This window comes from Onychomys torridus, chromosome 18 (genome assembly GCF_903995425.1).
Source record: "Onychomys torridus chromosome 18, mOncTor1.1, whole genome shotgun sequence".
Taxonomy (NCBI): Eukaryota; Metazoa; Chordata; class Mammalia; order Rodentia; family Cricetidae; genus Onychomys; species Onychomys torridus.
In genome coordinates, this window is record NC_050460.1 from 64067256 (window position 1) to 64092136 (window position 24881).

Sequence of the window (24881 nt, forward strand, 5' to 3'; positions counted from 1 at the left end):
GATCATCGAGCTACCAGAGGCAAAACTGGGCATCTGATGCCACAGTCCAGGGCTGCAAAGACTTCCTGCAGCATCTGTGTGGAGGAAGCCCCAGAGAACTGGCTGCAGGAGACTTCCTGCAGGGTGAGCAGGAGAAAGGAAGGAGAATCAAGGTCAGAGTGTACTGTTACCAGCAGCTTAGGGAGCTGGGGCAGTGGGCTGACCAAGGACCTGTCCCACCCAGGAAATGTGTAGCTACAAAACCAAGGTGTCACTGACAGCCGGGCCTAGGGTGCGTCTCTCTGAGCTGCTGCTCACGGCTGAAAAAGACTGCCCTGCATATAGCCGGGCTTCATTCGTAGCCAATCCACTGCCAGCTAGAGCTAGGCCAGCACCAATGCCCATCCGATGATAGGCCCTCCATGGCCACGGTCATTTCTGCCTTTTCAGGACAGAGCCCGCTGTTGTCACGGGGACACTCACCACATCCACTGTGCTGAAAACGTGGCAGTAGTGGTGGCTAGTCTGCAGGTCCTTGGTAATGTAGGCAAATGTACACAGGTCCTCCGGGTCCTGTGCAGCGCAAGAAATGTTCCGGATCTCATGCTCAGCAATGACATTCTGCCAGGAAAAATGTGTTCTGGAACTCACAGTTCCCCCAGAGCATGCCTCTAGGACTACCACCCTAGCCTTCTACCAGCCTGGAACTCCAGACCATCCCCTCTCTTTCCTCACTCCTGACCATGGCCAACAGGCAGCAAAATGTTCCCAGCGCATGCTCCACCTATCCCTACAGGAGGGCAGAAGAGCACTCTCAGGAGGGGCATCCCGGAGCAGTCGGCGGTTCACTGAAGGAACGACTAAGGCCAGGCCGAGGACTGGGACAGCAACTGTCACACAGCTGAGACAAATCGATTCCAGGACAAGGACCGGCAAACCGGAAGGAAGAGTCCCGGGAACCTGACAGTGAGGTGGCTCTGCCCACTGCTGCCCTCTGGACAGGAAGTGCTTCAAAGACTCATGTACTGGGTACTTGTTCCCCAGCTTCTGGCAATGTTCTAGAAGGTGCTGGAAACTAAGAGGCGGGGCACAGGAAGTGGATTACTGAGAACATGCTGTGGAAGGTTACACCAGCCTGGGCCCTCACTGTTTCCGGTCCACCATGAGCAAGCTTCCTCTGACATGCTTCCACTTCTGAAAGCATAAGGCAGAAGTGCTCTGGTGGTCACAACCATGAAAAGGTGACATGGAAGTGGGGCTACCACAGTGACTAGCCTGACAACAAGGGCCTCACACCTTTGCAGAGATGTCTGTGGAGGAGTCTGGAAATGCGGGACAGAGGGAGTGGGATGTAGCTACCAGCAGACTGTGTTCATGAGGGTCTGGGATGGAGGCATCTACCGGGGACTCCTCGCGTTACACTGGGATAGAGAACTTGGCTGCATTCTGTCCCTGCCCCTGGATTGAAGGTGACAGCTGGTGAGCCCAGGTGAGGAGGTCGCAGGGAGGCACTGGGAGGGACTACGGCTCTTAGCTGTTCCAGTCAGGCTTACAGGGAGAACTGGGAATAATAACCAAGGCAGAAAGATGTGAAAAACATGAAGTTTGTTAAGAAAAATCTGATGAAGCTGGCCCAAGGACAAAATGGTTTCTGAAGAGGACAGCAGCATTAAAAAGGAGTCAAATATTTGCATTAGAACAATAGGAAAAATGACTTTGGAGACAGTTTGGGCATTGGGCAGACCCTGCCCACAACAAACTCAAGACTATGGAAGAGTCTGTGCACGGCTACCTAGAAAGGTATTTCCCTGGAATTCATTTGACCATGCTCAACCCTGTGGAATATTCCTTTACACGTGTGAATATATGTCACTGTGATTGGCCAATAGCTGAACAGGATAAGGTTAGGCGGGAGAGCCAAACTGAGAATGCTGGGAGGAAGAAGGGCGGAGTCGGAGGAGTCTGAGAGAAGAGAGGAGCAAGATGGGCTTGTTGTACTGAGAAAAGATAACAACCACATGGCAAAGCATAGATAAGAAATACGGATTAATTTAAATCTAAGAGTTAACTAGTAACAAGCCTAAGCAATTGGCCAAACATTTGTAATTAATATTAAGCCTCTGTGTGTTTATTTGGGAGCCGCTGGTAGGACAGAAACTTCTGCCTACATGCTACAGCCATGGGCTAAGGGCCCAGCCACTTCTTTAGTGGATGGCAGACCCTGGCATCACCTATGTGATGCTAGTTTTGCTGGCATGAAGAATGCAAAAGTTACAGGGTCATGGAGGCTTGCACTCCAATTTCAAAGGAAGGCCTGGGGTCAGGTGGTGTGTGGCAGCATCAGGAGCTCAGTGGGAAGTTCGAGAAGCTGTGAACTGAGAGCAATAGAGAGACTGAAGGTACCAGGAATGGGTGTTTCCCAAGAACAGCTGGGAGCAGTGACCAGAGCCAGCTGAGACTAGAGAGGCAAGAGCCAAAAGAGCAGGGCTTCCCAAGCCCCTGGCCCTCACAGTGCCACACAGCATGCCCAGATGCCAGACATGGAGCCATGGGCATCGTTTACCTTGCTGGGCTCTGTTTGCTTTGGTCTGATCTTTCTTTGCTATTTATTTCTCCCTTTTAGTGGGAAAATTTTTATTCTGTGCTATTGTTACCTTGGGAGCATGTAATTTGTTTTCTGATTTTTACTATTTCAAAATTTTATTTATAAAATACATATTTTATGTGTATGGAGTTTTGCCTGTATGTATGTCTGTGTACATGTGTGCCTGATGCTTGTGGAGGCCAGAAGAGGGTATCAGATTTCCCTAGAAGTGGAATTACAAACGGTTTTGTGCCACCATGTGGATATAAAAATTGAACCTGGGTCCTCTGGGAGAGCAGTCAGTGCTCTTACCCATCTAGCATCTCTCCAGCCCTGGTTTCTGATTTTTAAAAAATTTTTATTTTATGTGCATTGGTGTTTTTTGCCATGGGTATCAAGTCACCTGGAACTGGAGTTACAGATAGTTGTGAGCTGCCATGTGGGTGCTGGGAATTGAATCCGGGTCCTCTGGAATATCAGTCAGTGCTCTTAACCGCTGAGCCATCTCTCCAGTCCCTGGTCTCTGATTTTTTTCTTTTTCTTTTTCTTTTTTAAAAGATTTATTTACTTATTATGTATACGGTGTTCTGTCTGCACGTATCTCTGCAGACCAGAAGAGGGCACCAGATTTCATTACAGATGGTTGTGAGCCACCATGTGGTTGCTGGGAATTGAACTCAGGACCTTTGGAAGAGCAGACAGTGCTCTTAACCTCTGAGCCATCTCTCCAGCCCAGTCTCTGATTTTTATAGGGGCTCACAGTTAACAGTGTGCTTTGAAGTGGGCATGGTGGCACATGCTTTAATCCCAGCACTTGGGAGACAGAGGCAGGCCTCTTGCCTCCCAGCTTGTCCTTTGCAGTGAGTTCCAGGACAGCCAGGACTATAGAGTAAGATCCTGTCTAAAAAAAAAAAAAATTGCTTTTGAATCTCCGAGGAGACTTTGAACTTGTACTTGTGAAAAGTGCTAGAAATGTAAGGACTTGGAGGACACTTGGAGGTTGACTAGATGTATTTGTATTATTAGATGGTCATGAGCTGTTTGGGGCCAGGGGCAGACTATTATAGTTAAGAAATGAGGTGTCCCCCTAAAAGGATCATGTATTGAAGGTGGGTCTTGGGGGGTAAGTGATATTTTAGGAGGTGCTTGAGGTCTGTCCCTGGCCTTTCCTGTCTCTCTCTGCTTCTTGAGCACCATGAGGTAAACAGCCTCTACCACATGTGCATCCCCTCCCCCAGCTGCCTCATCACAGGCCCAGGAACACCGAGGCAGGTGATCCCGGACCAGGCCACCTGAAACCTAGGCTGTCTTCTTTCAGGTATGTGGTCCCAGGGACAGAGTCTAACACACCTGCCAGCAATCCTCACAAGAAGCGTACCTTATTGGAAGCATCAATGAACTTGACCCCTTTGTATGTGATGGACAGGATGATGGTGGGGACCTTCTTCATGTGCTCGGTAGATTTCTGCAAGAAAGATGGGGTGGGCTGAGAGTGCCTTCTCTGATTTCACAGCCCTTCCCATCCCTCCGTGGCGTGGCAGGGCCCAGGCGGTTGTAACTGGCATTCCTACTTGCTATCCTAGGCAGCACCTCCCACCTCCCCACATTTTTCCTTTTCATTTTCATGCTGTGTATACGGTTGTTATGCCTGTGTACATGCCAGCACACCACGTGCCTGCCTGGTGCCCATGGAGGCAAGAAGAGGGCATCGGATTCTCCTGGAACTGGAGTTACAGACAGTTGTGAGCTGCCATGTGGGTGTTGGGAATTGAACCTGGGTCCATGGGAAGGGCAGCCAGTGCTCTTAACTGCTGAGCTGTCTCTCCAACTCCTTACCCGCATTTTGGCACAGGCATCTTGTGTGGATTCTGTCCCTCGCAGATCTTTGATCAGCATGGAGCCCAGATACTGTGGGGATGGGCAGAGGATGGGTTTAGGAACATCTGTGCTGTCGCATGGGATGACCGAGCCAATGTGGGACCACCCAGTGTTAGAGGGTCACCTTTCCCAACACACTCTTTCCCCTGCCCCTTCCCTGTCTTATTCTCAGGCTAGTGTCCCTCCTCTTAGCATGGCAGAGGTTGGCCTATAGGTCCTGGGAGCAGCTTTGTCAACAGTCTGAGGGCCTGTAGAAGCCCAGGAAGGGAGGGAGGGTGGCCATCTCAGAAGGGTGGGAGTGACTCACATTGGCTTCATAACCACAGGATTCAAAGATGAGTTTTTCTGGCTGGTGCTGCCAGCTCTGCACAGGAGCATAGGGGGCAGCCAGGCTGGGTGGACGGAGGGTCAGTTTGGTCTCACTGGGCTCCTCCTGTAGAACACACAGTTGGACACTGTTCACCTGCTCCAGAGAGCTCACAAACACACTCTCTGACTCTAGCACACCCAAGAGTGGGGAAGCCCGTGACCTTAGCAAGGGCAGGAGTCAGGTGCAGCGTGCAAACAGGCAGCTGAGCAGCACTGGGGCCAAGGGATGTGCTCTCAGGACAAGTACAGCCAGGAAGAACGGTGGCACCCAGACAAGAGCACGCACACAGCACAATGTGTGGGAAACGAGGCTAACGCTGTAGAGCTGAGTCCTTGGCTCCTCAGGTCCCGGGCAAAGGGTGCCTTTTTAAGTGGACCTTCTCCTGGCAACCGGGTGGTGGTAAGGGGCCACCACAGCTGAGGAGAGTCAACGTGGGGATGGAGGCACAGGCTTCTGCTTCCACCACGTGCCGTCTCCAGAGAACTGAATGACTGGGCAGTGTTCTTCAAGTCTGTGAAATTCTCAACTGTGCTGTGGGAAGGAGAGGGCACAGGGAAACATCTAGTGACCTGGAGTGTGTGCAGGGTGTCAGAGCAGGTGGGAGTGAGGCATTAGCTCTCCCAGAGGGGAAGGGACACCTGCCAGTCTGGGGTCCAGAAGGCTACTTGCAGCAAGGGGCAGAGCCAGAGTCTGGCAAGGCAGGAGGGCAGACAGGCAAGCACTGGACATATGAGTATGAGGGTAAGGCTCCAAAGGCTGAGCCCAGAATGCAAGCCTGCACCAGCCTTGCCCTGGTGGAGCATGAAAACATCTAGCTGTGCCCACAAGCCTAAGAGCAGCAGCAGCAGAGCACATGGTGACCTGGGCCGTGGTTCTGCAGGGCTGGAGAGAAAGGGGGGCTAGTTCCGGGGACCAAGAGGGGCGAGAGAATGGGATGGCCATGGGGATGAGCAGGGCCTGCAGGAAGACCATGCCACAGGAGAGCCCCAGATCTAAAGATGGCAGGAAGTGGAGGTCTTGGAAGGTGGCTCTTCTCAAAGCTCCTGGAGGTCGAAGGCTTCACCTAGCCCTGGGTGATGCTCCTGATGCTGACGGCAGCCCACAGGTGGCCCCTGCAGGCTGACCCTCCTGCTCACCTGCACTCGGAAGCGCTCTGCCCGAGAGGCGGCCCCAGGGTCGTACGGGCTGTCGTGACGCCTCCTGCCTGTGTCGGCCGAGGGCAGCAGCAGGTCTGCTGACCGCCCTGTACAGGAATCATTCTGGCTCAGCGGGGACGATGTCTGGGAGATTAAATCCTGGCACTGTTGGGCAAGAAACTGGTGAAATTCCCAGGCTGAAGGTGTCGGCTGTCCTGAGGCTACCTAGGGTGCGTACACAGCTGAGGGGTGGACAGCAAGGAGACACACAAGTGGCCAAAAGCAGTGGACAGAGGCAACTAGGCCTGGTCCAAGGAAGGACCAAATCTCCCAGAGGCCCAGGAGCCCCAACACCCCACCCTGCAGAGGTCTCCACAAGCCTGTGCTGCAGAGGAACCAGTGGGAGGGCAGAAGCCATGTTCACATTTATCAACAGTGAAACTGTCTGCCACATGCCACCCCATGAGCAAAGCAGAGCCCTTTCTCAGGAACTGCCTCGGAGCAGTGAGTGTTCCAGCGGAAACCTGGTCTCCACAGCCCTGAGAGCTGAGCCCACATGTGCTCCTGGCCTGCTTCAGCGTCATCACGGAGAAACGTAGCAGCTTCACGAGGTTGCTACCCAGCACAGTTGACAAGCCTCTCCCAACCAGCAGCTGTTGGTCAGGCCTGCCTGCTCTGAGTAGCCTCAGCTCTGAGGTTTTAAGGTGCAGGACTCTACCTGCTACTGCCCCAGGATCTGTGGCTCTGAGGCAGGCACTGGGGAGGGCCCACTGTCTGTCTGGTCGGGGATTCCCAGCATTGTCTCAGGCACACTGAGGCATTGTAAGGGTCTCCTCAGTAACTAGGTACAGAGCTGAGCCTAAGCCCTAGATGTGGTCCCAGCCTGGAACTGTTTCCATTAGCTCCTCTCTATAGTTAAAGTGGTCCTTCATTAGCAGCCATCTCAGCATCTTGGGATACAGATAAGAGGTTGTCACACTTGCAAAGGACAGAAGCCACTCTCCTGTGTGTGAGTGCAGCAGGAGAGGGCAGGGACTGTTGTCTGCTGTCCCGAGTCATGTTACCAACACAAAAAGCACCTGTGGACCTTTCCCCTCCTTGAACTCACTCTTAGCTGGGAAAACCTTGGGGGCTTCTGGGGTGGCTCCTCATAGGGCCTTTCTGCAAGAGAGGCGATGATGCGCTTCCGGTGGCCCAGCAGGTGAACCTTCAGGACCTGGTGGAGAAGCAGAGGAGTGGTGAGTGGAGCTGGGTTCCTCAGCCCCTCCTGCCCTAGCCTCCCACGATGCACTCACATTGACAAGCTCCAGCTCCCAGAGGTTCTTCACAGTGTCGATGGAGCTGTAGCCACTGGACAGGAAGGAGTGGACATAGTCCTGCAGCCCCAGTGAGTCCAACCAGGAGGCCACTGAGGGGGGACTGACCCCATCATAGCCAAGAGCCTTCACCTGTGTGTGAGGAGGCAGGAATGGCATCCCTGAGTCACAGAGCAAGAACCTGGGGACCAAGGGCTACCCTGAGCCCCTCCCTTGGCACAGTCCATCACGACTCTGAGAGGTAGAGGCTGCTGGATCTGGGGAGGAGGGGCCAGTAGGTGTGGAGAAGAGGGAGTGACAAAATGCTTCTCCGTGAACTCTAAGAGGTCACAAGCTTGTGAGGACAAGGATACAGTTTGTGCTTATGAAGCAGTCACTTCCTGAACTCGGGGTGAGTGAAAGGATCAATGGGACAGTCAAGGGGTGGACACTGGCCATACCACTAACGTAACAGTCAAGGGGTGGACACTGGCCATGGCACTAACAGTCAAGGGGTGGACACTGGCCACGGCATTAATAGTCAAAGGGTGGACACTGGCCATGGCACTAACAGTCAAGGGGTGGACACTGGCCACGGCATTAATAGTCAAAGGGTGGACACTGGCCACAGCACTAACAGTCAAGGGGTGGACACTAGCCACGGCGCTGACAGTCAAGGGTGGACACTGGCCACGGTGCTAACTGTCAAGGGGTGGACACTGGCCACGGCACTGACAGTCAAGGGGTGGACACTGGCCACGGCACTGACAGTCAAGGGGTGGACACTGGCCACGGCACTGACAGTCAAAGGGTGGACACTGGCCACGGCACTGACAGTCAAAGGGTAGACACTGGCCACGGCGCTGACAGTCAAAGGGTGGACACTGGCCACGGTGCTGACAGTCAAGGGGTGGACACTGGCCACGGCGCTGACAGTCAAGGGGTGGACACTGGCCACGGCGCTGACAGTCAAGGGGTGGAGGCTGTGACCTTAGAGAAGCCAGTGCTGCTTCTCATGCCCGCTCTTCTCAGGCCTCTCTGGGGTTAAGACAGACTAGCCTGGGCTCTAATGAGTCAAAAGAGATCCCAAAGGGGGCTCTAGTGACAGGCCAAGCCTATGGGACCAGGCTCTATGCCAAGAGGACCCTAGATCCTCCTGGGCCAGTCAGACAAGGCGCTTATTACTCCTGAAGTCCTGCCACTCTCCAAGGTCCTGTGGGCTTTATAAGGAAGTAACCAAGACTCTGTGCCCTCCTGGGCTCTTATGAGGGCAGACATGGGATGAGATTTGCATGCCTCAGAGCCAGGCTCCTTTCCCACTCTGTCTAGATCAGTGGTTCTCAACTTTCCTCATGCTGCGGCCCTTTAATACAGTTCCTATGTTGGGATCACCCCAACCATAAAATTATTTTGTTGCTACTTTATAGCTGTAATTTTGCTACTGTTGTGAACTGTAGTATAAATACCTGATATACAGGGTATTTGATATGTGACCCCTGTGAAAGGGTCATTTGACCCCAAGGGTCACAACACTCATGTTGAGAGCCACTGGTCCAGGCACTCAAGAAGATGGCCTTGGCCCTGGCCTGGGTGGAGTCACCTTGGGCAGGGAGCGTGCAGCCTGCAGCAGCTTCCGCCGGTGCTGTGGGTCACTGATGCCAATCTCCCTCAGGTCTTGCTCTTCCATCACATTTGAGCCCTGAGACAGAGAAGAACACATGAGGTCCCTCCTACACTGAAGCCTGGTGTCCTGTCAAGGCAGCCAGCCAGCATAAGCGGTAAGCAGCCTGTCCAGACTGCCCATTCCCGGAGTGCCTGGAGCTGCCCAGGCCAGGCCAGCCGCACAGACACACCTTTGTCAGCCATGGTTAAGCGTGAGTGGACAAAGGCTGACAGGCAGCTGCCCAGGAGCCGCCTCACAAGGGAGACTCCTTTCAGAACTCCTGAACTGAGCTCCATGCTGTAGGGATGGGGCCAAGCCAAGCTTTACTCAGAATTCTCACTGACCTTCCTATAGAAGAGCAGTTGGGGTGGAGCAGCTGCAGAGCCACAGAGTCTGACAGGGACAGTGGGGGACAGCTGGCGGGCCACGTGCCTGCTTCCTAAGTACTGCTTTTGCATGCTCTGTCTAACCTCACAGACACAATGATGCCAGCATCGCTGTTAATCTTGGTCATGCGAGATGAGAAAACAGAGACACCTGGCCATCAGAACTTTCCAGAACTTATATATCTAGTGGCAGAGCTTGGAGCTGAACCCAAACAGTGTGACTCCACACCTGTAGCCCAGCAGGTTGTCCCACTGTAACAGTCATGAGAACTTTTTGTACATGGTTTTGTTTTTTTGAGACAGGTTTCTCCCACTGTGTAGTTCTGGCCTGCAACTCACGGAGATAGCCCTGCCTCTGCTCCTGAGTGCTGGGATTAAAGGTGTGCACCACCGGCGCCTGGCTGAAATCTCTCCTTAATGCTTCCTATTAGCCAGGAAGGCCACCTATGCAGGTTTCCTTTCTTGGAAGCCATGGAGTCCCTGGGTGGGGGCACGCGCACGCCCAGTGCCTGGAGGAAGAATGCCCAGTTCCAGCTTGTTCACGAGTGCACCAGCACCTCAAGGCATCAGGCCCCGCTGGGCTGGGGCTGCAGAAAGGCACTGCTTGCTTAAAGGGTGCGTGTACTTCAGATCCTGGCAGATGTTTGTCTTATCAGTGCTGGGTTCCCCACACTGTCAGAGGCGTTGTGCAGCAGTGGCCGACCTTTGGCCACTGTTCCAGGGACACCATTCTTAGTAAAATGAGAGCTTTGTGTCCTCGCGACACTGTTGTCTTCTCATTTTGTTTAGGCATCTGTGCAGGGGTTTCCGCTTCATGTCCTTCAGGCTTTGCACACACAAACCTTGGTTCCAGGAGTGCTCTCCCAGTCTCTCTCTTGCCCTGTTTGGCTTTGTGTGTCCTCTCCAGGGAGGAAATAGACCACTTCTCCGAGGAGGCCAGTTCAGGACACACCCCTGGCCCACCACACACAGAGCCTGGGGTCAGCTTCTAGGTCACCCAGACATCACCACACTGTTTCTGCAGTTGCTCTGGGTAGCTGTCCCCCGACTGCTCCTTCCAGTGTCCTTGTTGGCTTTGTGGAAACACTCCTGAGAGCAATCGGCCCGTGGAGCATCTCGCATGTCGGCTTGGGATCCTTCTCGGGTTGTTCTTTAGCACTAACATTTCCTTTTGTGCATAGTGATGTCCTAGGGTCAGCTTACCTCCCTTCCAGGAAGAAGCTGTCTGTTTCTTTAGCCAACTCTGCCCGGAACCTGGAATTATGCCTGTGGGTCTCCTTCTGGGCCACTTTCTGGATTCTATCTAGAAAGGTGGGTATTTCTGCTTCCGCTTTGCACTTGGACATGTCAAGTAGCTTGGGGCAGCGAATGCAGACCATGACCTGGTGGCCCACCTCTGCCTCCTCAGCACCTGGGTGTGGGACAAATATCCTACAGAGCACACCAGCAGCCTAGGCTTGAGAGCTCTGTGCTAGGCTCTGCTGCTTCTGGGCTGCAGAATGTACCCCCTGCCTACCATGCAAAGCTCACACACAGCCACCACTTCTGGAGTCTGCTAATGGGTAAGGCCACACACCCAGACTGTCTGTCCTTCTGTCGATGCCTAAGCAAGGACCTGAGCTGAACCAACATGAACTTCCAGATGGGTGGCCCAACGTCCACTTCTACCATGTCCACTGGCTGGAAGATCCATTACTCCTTCTACCAGCTCTAACACCAGGCAGGGTCCACGTGAATCAGACCCTCGTCCAGGGTCAGGAGCTGTAGAGAAACCTCTGAGAAAGATGAGTGGACAAGTGAAGGGTATGATGGGAAATATGGACACACGGCTCCCAGAGCAGTTCCTGCTGTGTCCCTTCCTCTCCCTGGGACCTTGGCAGTATGAGCCTGCAGGTCAGCTGCCCTGGGAAGGAGACAGAGTTTGCATGATCAGTGGGTCTTGATGCCCCAGCCGGCCCTCCTTTGACTCAGCTTGCAACCTTCTTCCCTACGGTTTACACCTCTAGATTACCTACAAAGCTCGGCAGGATGCAATGCTCCCAAGTTGTTACTGCATTGTTTCTATGTTTGCTCCATCTTGACCAATGGCTGGATCCACTGCTGTTGGACAGAGGGCTGACTGCATTTTGTAGACCTATCTGTGCTGAGCACTCAGACTTTCTTCTCTTTAGTTCCTAAACACTACAGTGTAACAACTGGTGGTCCAGTGAGTTCTGGGAGCAGGGAGCTGGGTGAAGGTAATGGAGGGATTCCCAGGGAAACAGGGCCCAGCAGGCAAGGGTTGGACAGGCGGAGGGCAGGGCAGAGGAACCAGGATTAGACCAAGTATGAGGATGTCACTCAAATCAGCACGAGTCACGGTCTGTCCATGCTGGAGGTCTTGGCCCTCTGCTCCTGCCGTCAACTGAGCCTAGTGAGGAGCCATGTAACCCTCACATGCCTTCACAATGGGGTAAAAGACACATTTCAGAGACCAAGGCAGCCAGGCCACTTGCCTAGATAAACTAGTTCTTGACAGTGAGCATGTTCCTGCTGGCCAGGCTGAGAGGCCTGGGGAGGGCAGACTGCCTGGGTGGTCTCATTTAGAAAGATCGGAGCACTGGGCGGTGGTGGTGCACACCTTTAACCGGGAGGCAGAGGCAGGCAGATCTCTGTGAGTTCGAGGCCGGCCTGGTCTACAGAGTGAGTTCCAGGACAGGCACCAGAACTACACAGAGAAACCCTGTCTCAAAAAACAAAACAAACAAAACCAAAACCAAAAAACAAAAGAAAGATAGATAGGAGATTTCCAGGCTTAGGGTTTTCAGGGGAGTCCAGCTGAGGGAAGGGAGCTCCCCAGTGCTTGCACACAGTAGGCAGGAAGCACCTCAGCAGGTGCTACAATGTGACCTCCCTGATGCCCCTCTCTTCTGGGGGTGTGAAGAGCAACATCTGTGGGAAGGAATATTCTAGACAGCAGAGGGGCAGAAGGGAAAGAGGGGAAGGAGCTCCAACCTGGACAAAACACAGTGGCAGTGCTTCCCAGCCTTTGGGCCAGGGTGCAGAATGTAAATGAGGCCCGGGGCAGTTACTCGCCCCTCCCATCAGTGGGCTGAGCTGTGTTCCCAGGACCCAGTGTCCCGCTCATTAGAGAGCCCGAATAGAAAGACCAGGGCGGAGCGCCTCTCTCCTCTGCTACTCTGTCTCTGGGCGTGGTTGGTGTTCACTGAGTCCTGCCTTCTCCACATTAGGAAATGTTTTCCTCGGTAGAAAACTTACCCAGGTTTATTCCAGGACATTTTAAAAGTGAAGGGAGCACAGAGCAACTGTGAAGGCCACTCGTTTATCCACCCCGGGTGGGGACACATTTCTCTTCCCCTCTGTTTTTCTTCAGTGAGTCCATTTCTGTGGTTGTTTTTGAGACAGGCTCTCACTATGTTTCTGAGGTTGGCCTGAAATCACTATATAGATCGGGCTGAGCAGGAACTCACAGAAATGCACCTGTTTCTGCCTCCCGAGTGCTGGGATTAAAGGCGTGCACCACCACTGCCTGGCTTTAGCCACCTCTTAATGGTGCACACAATCCTGCTGTCCCCTTGAGGAGAGAACTGTGGAGGTGCTGGAGCACAGGCTGTGGCTGCTCCCCACCCTCTGGCCTGCTCCCCCAGGCCGGTTCTTGATGTCCCTGTCCTTTCGATCTGGCAGAGGCGCTGGTTTTGTCCCCACATTTGCAGTGTAGGTTTGCTGGGCCTGAGTCAGTCGAGAGTTGATTGGTTTCAAAGCCACGTGTGTCTGTGGGCACTGGCAGGCAAGAGCAGCTCATCCCTGCAGATGCCATTGCTGCCTGCTCTGCTGCAGAGGAGGGCACGCACCACCCAAATGCCCCCAGCCCCCACAGAGCAACAGCTGCTCTCCAGGTGTGGTGGTAATGGCTGGCATTCTCTCTTCGGAGCTTATGCGAATGCATGGGACCATGAAGGACATGGGTAAACAACATCCCACAGGTAGGATGGGAAGGATCTAGAGAGTACACTGTCTCCACTTAAGCTCTTTGCCACCAAGCAGAGCTGCAAGTTTTCTCCTGAGCTTTCCCTAGCTACACATGGTGACCACAACCTGACCTTCCCATGCAGTGTCATGAGCACGTCATCACAGGCCAGGCTGTAGAGCACAGAGAAGACAGATTCTCTTCAATTCTCTCATCAACCTTTAGAGGGTGAGTGGGTAGAACTTGGATCCAGAGTGCCCCTAAGGCTGTCCAAGGGAGCATCAGTGCCTGGGGCACCTGAGGAGTTTAACTCTCAGCGACAAGGCTGATGACACAGTCCAGAAAGGAGGACACAGGCCTCTCTGAGAACCCTCCTGTCTATGCCTCATCTCCACCGATCTTCCTGCTCCGGGCCCTATGTCAACAGGACAGAGAAAAGCCCAGCCCAGTAGTCGGCTCACAAAGTGCTGTGCAGAGAGGAGGTCTGGGGGAGGCCGGATGCTGCGCAGCATCTGGGCAGCTCTGCTCAAGTTGGCTGTGGTCCTTAGAGCAGCAACAGACAGAGGTGAAAGGGAGGGGCACTGGGGGAGCACAGGGGCCGGGGCAGGAGAGCCAAGACTCCAGCCCACGGATCAAACAGAGTGGCTTATGGGATTGAAGGAGAACAGCCTGTGGAACAGGATGGGCATTTCATTAGCTGCTGTCAGACCAAATCCCCAGGCTCCTAAAGAAGGGGCTCGGGCTGGAGAGACAGCTCAGGGGCTAAGAGCAGTGACTGCTCTTCCAGAAGACCCAGGTTCAATTCCCAGCACCCACATGGCAGCTCACACCTGTCTATAACTCCAGTTTCAGGGAACCCCAACACCCATGGCAAAAACAGAAATGCACATAAAAATATAATACAATAAAATACATCTTTTAAAAAAAGAAGGGGCTCCTTGCCTGGGGTGCTGAAAGTCAAACACTTGTCAGCCTTCTCCAATACAAAGACCAACAACCTCAGAAACAGACAGGAACCCCGTGGGAGCCTGGCAGCCTTGTAGCAGAAATCCAGTGGAGAAAGAACTTGGTGGGCGGAGCTGGAGGCCTCCCAGCTGCAGCATAAGAAGCAACTTCCTCCCCATCCATCTGCTCCTAACCTATTTTGAGCGACATTGCCCCCCCCCCCCCCGACTGTCCGATACTGCCTTTAACCACCCTCTGCTGGCCACGGTGGACCTGGAGCCACAGGTCAAAGACACCTCAACACAGGGCTCAGAGACACCAGGGCACCCCACATGGCTTTCAGGACTCAGGGTTAGCTCCAGCCCACCCTCCGGCCTCACCAGGCCCTGCTCTCAAGCCAACTTTGCTAGCAGTCTCTGGCCCATCACCAGCTCCTCCTCTCTGGACTTGGTAAGCACAGTCCAAGTTTGGAGCTTTCTGGTCCTCCACTGTCCCACCTGTGATCCTGGGTGCTGTTGCTCTGGGTCATGTGTACAGCAGAACGTGGTAGACATGGCTCCTGTAGCATCTAGAGTCTCTACTCAGGCCTTAGCAGGGGGTTGCTCCACATGCTACTGCTTCCTGAACAGTATCTGCAGCTGGACCACAAGGTCCCTTCAACCCACACTGGATCTGCTGCTCCATTCGCAGCAGGAGACAGAGAAAATCCACTCTGCCGCCAAGAGAAGACAGAGCTACCAGAGATCAGCACAGGTGTCTCCTGACACTCCTCACACCTCCCGAGCTCAGAGCAAAGGGGGGCCGTGCATTCCTGTGTCCCCTCAACAGCCCCACATGAGCAAACTCCCTTCTCTCAGATATTCTTTCACTCTACATCTTTCCACATCTGTCACAACCCTCTGGCCTCAGGGCCACCATCATGTGCACTGTCAACACTTCCACGAGGCTGTCGGAGTAGCCCAGCATGCTTGGAGCACAGGTGCACCAGCCATCAGTGACCTCCTTCTGAACTCACTGAATGCATTTGCTCCTTACTCCCAAGAAAGCCCATTTCCTGTGGACATGGTGAAGATGGATGGGCTGCAAGGTATGAGGCAAGGTGGTGGCTGCTGGCTGGTAAGGCAGCCACACTCCCTGGCCTGGTTTCCTGGTGCTAATGTTGGGCTCCTCATCAGGCTCCATCAACACAAGAGCTCATGGTAGCTCTCATGGCCTTGGTTTGACACTTTCTTTCTACCTACAGTCAAGAGGGTGTGGAAGAAGTTCAAGATACAAGGTTTGCTAGCCCAAATCCATCATCATCACTGTGGGAACAGTCAGGATTAACAGCACCGAACCCAGACAAGACAGAACCTGCGAGGCCAAGGCAAAGTCTTCAATTGTCTAGAGGGCGTAAGTGTTCATTGTGGCCCCAAAGTTGAACCTGGGAGCAGCAGACAGAAGGCACAGGGACTCAATGTAAATATGAGCATTAAAGTAGCCAGAACACTGGATCCTCTGTCACCGAAAGCATCAGGGCAGAGATGACCTGGCATGGTGAAGGCAGATCATCCTGGAATGTGCCTTACCATGCACAGAGCTCCATAATGCTCACAAATATCTTGACATGGAACTCCACAGTAGCAGCTTGACTGTGAACATGTGTCCAGATGTTCCCAACACATCTGGACCTGGGGTTACTGGAGCTAGTGTTCACCTGGTAGAAACATCTCCAGGGAATCTCAGAACCAGGTTAAACATTCACAGTCTACTGGGAACCAAACTGGATGGGCTCCACCAGGACCATGTGCTTAGGGAGTGTTTCAGGAATGGGAACACGCCTCTGCTAAAACTTACTCCTAAGCCCACCTGGCAGTTAACATGCAATTACCCAGGATGCTGTGCTGGCCACTCAGGCCACTCCAGGCACCTGAAGCAACATACTAAACTCAGGTGTGCTCAGCTCACCTCTGGGTGGAGACTTCTGCACATGCTCCAGACCAAAGAGGCCCTAGAGGAGCCAAGCTGCTGACTACCGGGGTGGAGTGTCTTTCTGGTACAGGCTCTGCACCTTACATGGGCATCTGGTTCAGGGCCACGCTTCCACAAAAGTGTCATCTAGCTGTTTCCTCAGGTAGGGTCAGGGGGTCCTGGGGTTGCTCAAGGGCTGGAAAACTAAAAGGCTGCTGAACTGAATTGAGGAGCTATGTACTCTGATCTGCAGGCTCAGCCCCTGACGAGCACGGGGGAGTGTCTGCAGATCTCCACCACTCTTGTTTGACCTGCCAGCAGCACGGGGAAAGGGAGGCCTTAGAAGGCAAGCCCACAAACCCCACAGCCAGGACCAGCTGTCCTTCCCACTGACGGAACTTCCTTCCCAGTCACGGTCCTTCCTTCCCTAAAGAGCGTGGTAGTCAGAGCCCAGGAACCATAAACGTACTCATATAGCTTCAATTTTAGAAAGGAAAAACTTCTATTTTAAAACTGGAGACTTTTAAATACTGAGAAAACAGCCCAAACCTGGATCTGAGAGGGTAGCTTGCTGCAGACTTTCCAGGAGACAGAGATGGCTTGGTTAAGGGACTCTCCATTGGTCTTCCCTGGAAGCCACAAGCAGGGTGCCCCCTGGAGACACCAAACCCTTTGCTGACAGAGTAAACCTAGCCATCCACTGAGATGGAGGGTCAGCTGGGACCCTGTGCCCGCTCTATAAACATGGCCCTCATACGAGGTGCAGGGCAAATGTGCACCAGTGAGAGAGCTCTGCTTCAAGGGGACAATCGGAAGCCCCAGAAAATGGGAGGAACAGGGCAGTGAGTTTGCTCACTTACCAAGATGTGCAGCATATAAATGGTTCTTGCCACACCCCAGAATGAGAATGGGTGACACAGTGTTCAGAGAGTGACTTCTTGCCTTGTAATTCCCAAGCACACACTTTCATTTGGCCATTTACCAGCAGTGTGGCCCTGATAAAACCACTTAACCTCTGCACCACATTGTGCATGCGGGAAACAGGTGAGGACACCAGTACACACCTCATGGTGCTGGGAAGTCACAGAGCTCATATACATGAACCACTGAGATTGACACCCAGCCCACTGTAAGGACATCAGCTGTCACAGCGACTGCTGTGATGTCACAGGCCTGCTCCTGTGCATGCCTTGGCTCAGGCACTGTCTTGAATGACCCACGAGGAAGGACACACTGGGCAAGGCTTCTGGGAGACAGTGGGACATTAGCTTCTAAGCCCGGGGCTAAGCTGAGTCCCCACTCCCCAGGGAGCAGAAGAGAGGCCCTGGTCAATCCACTGACCCCTTGTATTCTGAGTGCAGACTGAACCTCCAAAAAGCAACCAAGCTGGCACTCAGCCTTTCCCTGACAGTCTGGGGCCCTGGCCACCATCTCACTTGCTGGGGTGAGACAGGAACTTTTGCTTCAGTAACAACAGCAAAGGTCTGAAAATAAGGAAACTCCTGGTATCCAGCTTAGATGGGACATGGAGTCCCCATGGGGTACCTGGCTGTCCTGTCTTCTAAAGCTGCTGGGGACTGGGCTCTACATGCTGGCCAAGATGCCTCAACATACAGCACACCAGCATCCAGTCTAAGAAGCAGGGCTGGGGCAGGGTCTGAGTCAAGGGTCCTTCTGAGAGTGTTCCACCTGAACGGCAGCTGGGACAGAGCTAGTGGGGCCAGGAGTATCTGCAAGGTTGGCATCAGGCACTTAGCCGACTTCCTAGTGCACATTCCCTCTGTTAGCTCTTCCCTAGGGTAAGGGATTACATGCTCTTTCAAACTCCAGCTGAGCCCGTGCGGCCCGGGGAAGGCCAGTTTCCAACCAGCAGCACCGGGGCTGGCCACTGAGGCGGCCTGCCAGCACTCACCAGGAAGCGGACATCGTCGAAGCCGTTCAGCAGCAGCTTGCTCTCATACTGTTGCAGACCCATCGACTCCAGCCACTCCCCGACGCTCTGCTCCAGCGTCCGAGAACCTGACGAGAGAGGAATCGGCAGGCGCTTGAAAAGAGAGAACCCATTAAGGCGGTAGCAGCGGCACTCAGAGGAAGACAGGTGGCACTGCCACATCATAGTCACCACCATAACGGAGCCAGAGCGTGGACAAGAGAGCGGGAGAGCAGGCAGGATGAGCTGCCTGGCCCTGCACACAGGCTGACTCGGGTGGCCGCTGCCCACTCACACCCCGCGGTGTGAGCTGCCCCGGACCAGGGCTGAGGCTGCACATGCAGGATCTCGCCCTAGGGTTGGGGGAGCCGACCCTCCGTGGTCTCTGGGTCAACTCCTCTTATCAGCGTCCACACAGAGGCATGGCAGAAAGTCCGACCCCAGGGGCACTAGAGGAAGACACTAGCGCTGCTAAGTGCCCACCAGCCTGGCTGCTCCTCTCCATGCAACTTCTGGAGCCGCTGTGGGGCTGTGACGAGGGGCTAGTTCTGCGACCTTGCAGCATAACCCAGTCAGGGGCGAGCGCGAGTCTTCATGCAACTGAGGGACACAGGCACACAGCGAGGGCTCCGGGAAGGAAGCAGCAACGGCAGCTGTTCACAGGGACCCAGCACATGCAACACAAGCAGCCGGGAACACACGGCAGGGGAGAGAAGGGACTTTTACTTGTTTTCCCCCAGCAGTCCCGGAAAAAGCAAACCATGGCCTCAGTTCTGTGCTCCCAGCTCAGGTCAGTCAGGGGCTGAGAGGGACAGATGGGCTGCAGTGTGGGGGTCAGGCTCAGATGTGCCTCTGCTGGGTCAATGGCACGGTCTTCTACCGGGCTGTGTGGCCAGCAGACTCGGGCGCCTCCTGGGCTGAGGAGCTGCCTTCCTGGCTGGAGTTGGCTTCCAGGAGTGTGGTGTTCATTCTCACTGTCTTTGCTGGCAGTTCCCGAGACCTGCCGGCCTGCCTGCTTAGGGGAAAGCAGTCAGGCTGTTCGGTTCTCGGTCAAAGAAGACAAAACCCAAGCAGATAAAAGAAAGAGGCGGCACTTGTCTGTCAGGAGCCGGCAGCCTGTCTATCCACATCGCGCTGCTCTCTGGCCGAGTGGCGCACACGGCTTTCTTCCTGGGGTCTGGGGTCTCACCATCTCTACAGACGTGCAGACCAGGGGAGTACTTATTCACTGTGCTCAGCACTCAGGACAGGACAAAGTTCAGCCTTTCCCGCCCTCAGATCTTCAGCGCTGGATGCCGTCACACCCCACCTTACTTCTTCAGTTCTTGTAGCAAGAATGGGCAAAAGGAGGGTAAGGGAGGGGAGGAAGAGAGAGGTTCAAGGCAGGAGAAGGAAGAACCAACGGAGACGTCACCTCCCAGGGACTCTCCTCCGCATGGTGAAAGCCATCCTGCCGGTACTGATGGTCTCTGCCCTTCAAGGCAGGGCAACGCTAATTTGCTTGTCTTAGGGACCCTGCTGACCAACCATGGCAGCCTCCACGCCTCTCCTGTCCTCCACAGAACAGACGGTGGGTGGTGACAGGGTAGTCTCTGGTCGCAGGATGTAGCGGTACTCCAAAGCGCCAAGTCTGGAGGCTCCCAGACTTGCCCTTGAATGGAAAGTCGGCTCCAGGAACCTACGCAGCGGGCTCTTGAATGCTCATGAGCTTGTGTGGCCCCGGCTGCTGATTCATTCCTGCTTGTAATCCCAGGGCTGGGCAGCTGTGGTCCGGGCTGCTGCCGGGGGATGTGCACGCTTACAGAGCCGCAGCAGAATGCTTTGTCTAAAGGCTCCGGGGCTCCACACTGCTGGCTGCCGACTGCCGGCACCACAGTCCTTGCTCACTCTCATGTCTGGCCCTCCCCTTCCTCCCCTCCCACCCTTCCCCCTTCCATGCTCAGGAAAATACATCAGGGATCGGACATCGGAGCAGAAGCTGCTGCTGCTGCTGCTGAGGGGAGCCAGAGTGAGATGACAGGTTTCCTGACACTGAGCTGGCGATGCAGACACAGCCACTAAGTGCTCCAGAGACGGCCGCTTCATCTCAGGCCTGGGGGGCAGGAAACCTCTTTCAGGGGCACAGGAGAATCATGCCTGGAACTTGGGCTGGCAGTTTCAAGGACAGCCAGGGGAAGGGACTAAGGGGCAATGTGGCCCACAGTTAAGTGACCCCCACTTGCCACTTGAGGACAGAACACAGTTACTGCACCTGACGCTCCTTAGAAGAGAACCCAGGGCCAGGGGAGAAGCACACACCTAGAGCAGGACACTCAGCAAGGGACAGCCAAGGGGAGGCCTGATCAACTGCAAGTGCAGCCAGGGAGGGTCAAAGTCACAGATATCCAGGAACCACACATCACCCGGAAACACGCTGGGGCACCTGCATCTCAATAGGTCTCTACAGGCATTGTGTCCAGAGACCAGGGGCCCAGAGGCGACACTCAGCAGTTACTCAACAGTGAATGGGGAGTTCAAACAGAGGAAAGCCAGGCTATCTTCGACAGAGTAGGCCTTTGTTCAAAGAATCCAGAGTGGTTAGTGTGATAGACTTCTGGTAGCTGGCAGAGGCATGAAGCAGTTGTAAGACCTGTCTTTTGGGGATTTGGGTATCTAGCTCCAGTGTGGACTGTCCAGGGGCCCTTGGGTATCCAAATGGGACTGGACTCCAGTCCTGTGGTCCTGCCCTTCAGGAGAGAACCCTGTGCAGAATTAGTCCCTTTGAGCAGCCGTTGCTTGGCTTGGGACCAGCTGCTGAAGGCTGTGCCTCGCCCCAAGCTGCCGGTGCCAGAGCCCAGGTATCTCCTTGATTCTTGCTGACAACTGAACCCTGATTCACTGTGATCCTGACCACTCAAAATGCACAAAGACTCTGCTTTGGCCTGAGCCAGCCTCTCCAGGCTTCTTAGCCAGGTAGTGGTGTAGACCCCAAACCCTGGGGTTCTCTACATCACACACATCTTCGCCTGTCCTGGGTGTCCCTAAGCTGGGGTGTAGAAGGTGGCTTAGCAAAGTAAACATGCACACAGGACAAGAATGGGTCAGGACAGCCTGAGCGTAGAGAAGCCCTCTTGCCAATCCCAAGAGTGGGAGAGAGAAGAAGTTCAGTGCAGATTCCTTCAAGGGCAAGGCTCTTCCTAAGAGGCCTGACTGGGTCCAGAGGCAGTGGTCTGCTGACTCTTGGACATGCTGTGGCTTAGGTTCCTGAGGAGGTACAGGAAAGCAGAAGGTGGGGCCACACCTAAGCTTAATGCTCTTGGTCCCAGCTGTGATCATCCCCAAAGCACAGCCTTGAAAGTGGCATGAGGGTTTGTCTGTCTGTCCTAAATACCTATTCCCTACAAACACCCGACCCTTGCAAACACATGTGCATTCCAGAGGTGCAGGCAACCACTGAGCAGAGAGCAAACAGCTGTCTGGAGAAGGGTCCATGGCTTCTCAGCTGGAAAAGCCATCTGTCAACTCCAGCAGTCATCCAAGTCTGACAAGGACCAAGCCCAGTCCCTCTGCTGGAACCCTGGAACCCAGGAACCAAGGCCTGCAGGGAAGGATGCAAAGCTAAATGCAGAGGGAGCCAAGCCAGGGAGCAGGTACCCTGCTCCCGGAGTTTGTCAGCGTCATAGAAACAGGCACGGCTTCTCTAAGCACGCTTCTATTCACTCAGGCAGGAGTATCTTATTAATTCACTCCAATACGACGAGGTAAGTCACTGAGTTGTACTGCTAGGAACCTGGCACTCAGGTGGGATGAAATGAATGACTTACCCTGAAGCCTGTATCTAGAACTGGGATTTGAACTCAGGGCAGTGTGGCCCCAGGAGCACAGAATGCCCAGCAAAGCCCACAGTTCCTCTCTCCAATGTGCACAGCACCCATCAGGCCCTCTTGACAGGGCAACAGGAGCCCAAGACTGGGAAGTGCCACAAGGAAGGCTGCTGGGCCAATGCTATAGGAGGGACGGAACCCCACCCTGGAGAAGAGGCACACTCATCAGAAAGGGAAGCTGGGCCTTCTCTGAGATGTCATAGTTCTGGGGTCTGAACCAGGGCTCGATGAGGGGTGTGAGCATCAGCTCTGAGAGGCACTTTAAAGACATCTCTCCTGAGAAAGCAGCCCAGACGAGGGTCCATGTCACAAAAAAGGAAATCAAGGCAGACCTTACCCTAACGGCTTATATGAACAGAATGATCTGTTCTGTAGGGATCTGGGTAACACCAGCAGAGACACCCACCCCCTCCAAGAGACTCTGACACATGCTAACAGGGAGAACATTCATCTAGCCCCACACTACCAATGTGGTAAACAAGGCATATGAGGGCCATGTTTTCATGACCAGCTGGTGCCAGAGCCTTCTCAGGAACCGGGGAGGAATGTGGCAGTACTCCAGTTTGGAGCACTGTGATGAAGTCCAAAACCACAAGCAACCTGACAGCTACTCCATTACAACTCCTTTTCGTAATAAGCAGCCTCAAATTCAATGCATACACTTCCCCCCAAAATGCACAGTCATTTCTCCAAAAGTGCAGGCCGTGGCCGGGGCTGGCCCCTTTCTCCTCAGATGTTTGTCTTGGGTCAGAGAAGAACATGAGGCTGCCAGAGCCAGTGAGAGGCCTGTGTTCTACAAGGTGGGGACCAGTACAGTACCTGAGACCTTCTGCTGTTCCTGAGAAAAGTCAATTCCTTCTCCAATCGAGCTCATGATTTTCTCAATCTGAAACAGAAGAAAGAGGACACAAGAGGGATCAAGTTGGGGTCAGCATTGCCAGCTCAAGGCCAGTACCACCTGTCTGCTCTCCCAGGGTCTAACTCATCCAGGAAGATGTGGAAAACCACTCTGCAGGGCTCCAGACAGCAACGGTGTGGGCTGCGGTAAAGACGTGACCCCTTTTCCTGGACTTGGAAGCCTGACTCCTCAGCCCAGTAGTCTGCACATGTCACTGCTCATGTTAGAATTTAGGATCCCTGAGAAGACACAGTGCCAGCTTTGCTCTATGTCACGCTCCAAGCACCTAGAGCCATACCTGGCAGACTGTGAGCACAGTACAGATAGATAAGTGGTGGCCGTGACTGCCAGCCCTGAGGTGTAGAGGCAGGCAGACCACCTGCACACAGGAAGCTCTCCGAAGCGGGCAGGGAGGCCACGTAGCCCTGGATGGAAACCCTTTTTGCATCTGGGAGGTGGATAGGAGTTTTGCACTTATTGGGGGAAGAGCCCTTCCTCTGGACCAGAGCAGAGACAGTGAGCCTCAGAGCATCTAATGGACTCAGCATGGCCCCTGGTATGGGCCACCTGTCTCAGCACCTGGCTTGGGTTACTGTGGGCTGGAACCAAGCTGCCCCATCTGCCCCTCAGTCCAGTACATGTGGCCAGGGGTAGGTCTAGACAGCCAGATGAGGATGGCCTGTCCCCACTTCTTGGGCTGCAGTGATAATGAGCTCATTCACAGCTTCTTCCAAAGCCATGAAAAGAGGGACCTTTTGTACCAGGGCTTGGATGCTCTTTCCCCTAAGTGCAAGTAAGGAGCCTGGGCCTGGCAATCAGAAAAACAACTCCCCAGCTGGCCTCCAGCTGGCAGACAGGGCGTGCAGCTGACGCCCAGAAGAGCACAGACTAAGTGCCTCCTCTCTCCCTGAGGCCAGTGCAGCCCACATCCTCAGCTACAGAGCTCAGCCAAAGCACAGGGACACACCAAAGACTGGCAGGGGTGTCTTTGCTTGAGAGGCAGCTCCAGGGTGGGTCTGCACTGCCCCTTGGAGTAAACAGCCGCCCACATGCACCCCTCCCCTTGGCTGTGGCCACTTCAGGGGTTGTCGCACTGGCCAATGACTCCGACAGTCAGGGAAAGACCACCAACCTCTAAAGTCTGGGATGTAAATATACATCATGTTCACACAGCGTCTAGTGGATAACATGGCTCAAAGTAGATACTCAATAAAAATTAGCTTGTGCCCATTGTCCTCTGTTGCCCTCTGAGGGCTCCAGCCTACTAAAGCCTAAATTTGAAGCTTAAAAAATATTTTTATGTTGGCCGGGTGGTGGGGGCACACGCCTTTAATCCCAGCACTGGAGAAGCAGAGCCAGCCTGGTCTACAAAGTGAGTTCCAGGATAGGCGCCCAAACTACACAGAGAAACCCTGTCTCAAAAACCGGTGTATATATAATCTGTATAGGTGTTTTGCTTGCAATTATGTCTAAGCACCACACATGTGCCTGGTGCCTGTGGAGGCCAACAGAGAGCATAGCAACCCCTGAAACTGGATTACAGATAGTTATGAGCCACCATATGGGTGGGTGCTGGGAATCAAGTCAAAGGCCCTCTGCCTTAAACCATCTCTCCAACCCACTCAAAAAATACTTTGACTCATGTTCTTTTGTTGTTTTTGAGACAGGATCTTACTATGTAACTGTGGCCAGAACTCTCTCTATGGACCAGACTGGCCCTGAATTCAGAGGTCCTCCTATCTGTGCCACCTAAGTGTGCCACCATGCCTGGCCCTCGATGCCTGTTTCTTTACATACATTTTACCACTCAAGAACTACGAAGTATCATTCAGAGAACAGCATGCCTCCGGCTTGCTTCCCATTACCGTGTTCTTTCCACTCTTTTAGGTCACTTCTTAGGCGTGGGCAAATGCAAGGATACCCCCCTCCACCCCAATAGACACGCCATGTGTCTTGCTTTCCCCACTGACGGAGTTCTGGAGCTTTTTCACGGTTCACAGAGAACTTGCAATGGGTAAGCCACACTCTCGAGCCATG

The 24881-nt window shown here is 53.9% G+C and overlaps 1 protein-coding gene across 6 annotated transcripts in view; it reads right to left on the minus strand.

Moving 5' to 3' along the window:
* Anks1a (ankyrin repeat and sterile alpha motif domain containing 1A) overlaps positions 1-24881 on the minus strand; it is a 165340-nt gene that overhangs the window by 4984 nt on the left and 135475 nt on the right. For all 6 annotated transcript variants that reach the window (XM_036168273.1, XM_036168274.1, XM_036168272.1 and 3 more), the window contains 10 exons: positions 22766-22832; positions 18066-18172; positions 8843-8941; positions 7243-7395; positions 7056-7163; positions 5948-6112; positions 4749-4874; positions 4400-4471; positions 3942-4028; positions 463-600 (listed from right to left, as the gene is read on the minus strand). In XM_036168273.1, the coding sequence (XP_036024166.1) occupies positions 463-600; positions 3942-4028; positions 4400-4471; positions 4749-4874; positions 5948-6112; positions 7056-7163; positions 7243-7395; positions 8843-8941; positions 18066-18172; positions 22766-22832 (1122 nt within the window). The remainder of the gene's footprint in view (positions 1-462; positions 601-3941; positions 4029-4399; positions 4472-4748; positions 4875-5947; positions 6113-7055; positions 7164-7242; positions 7396-8842; positions 8942-18065; positions 18173-22765; positions 22833-24881) is intronic.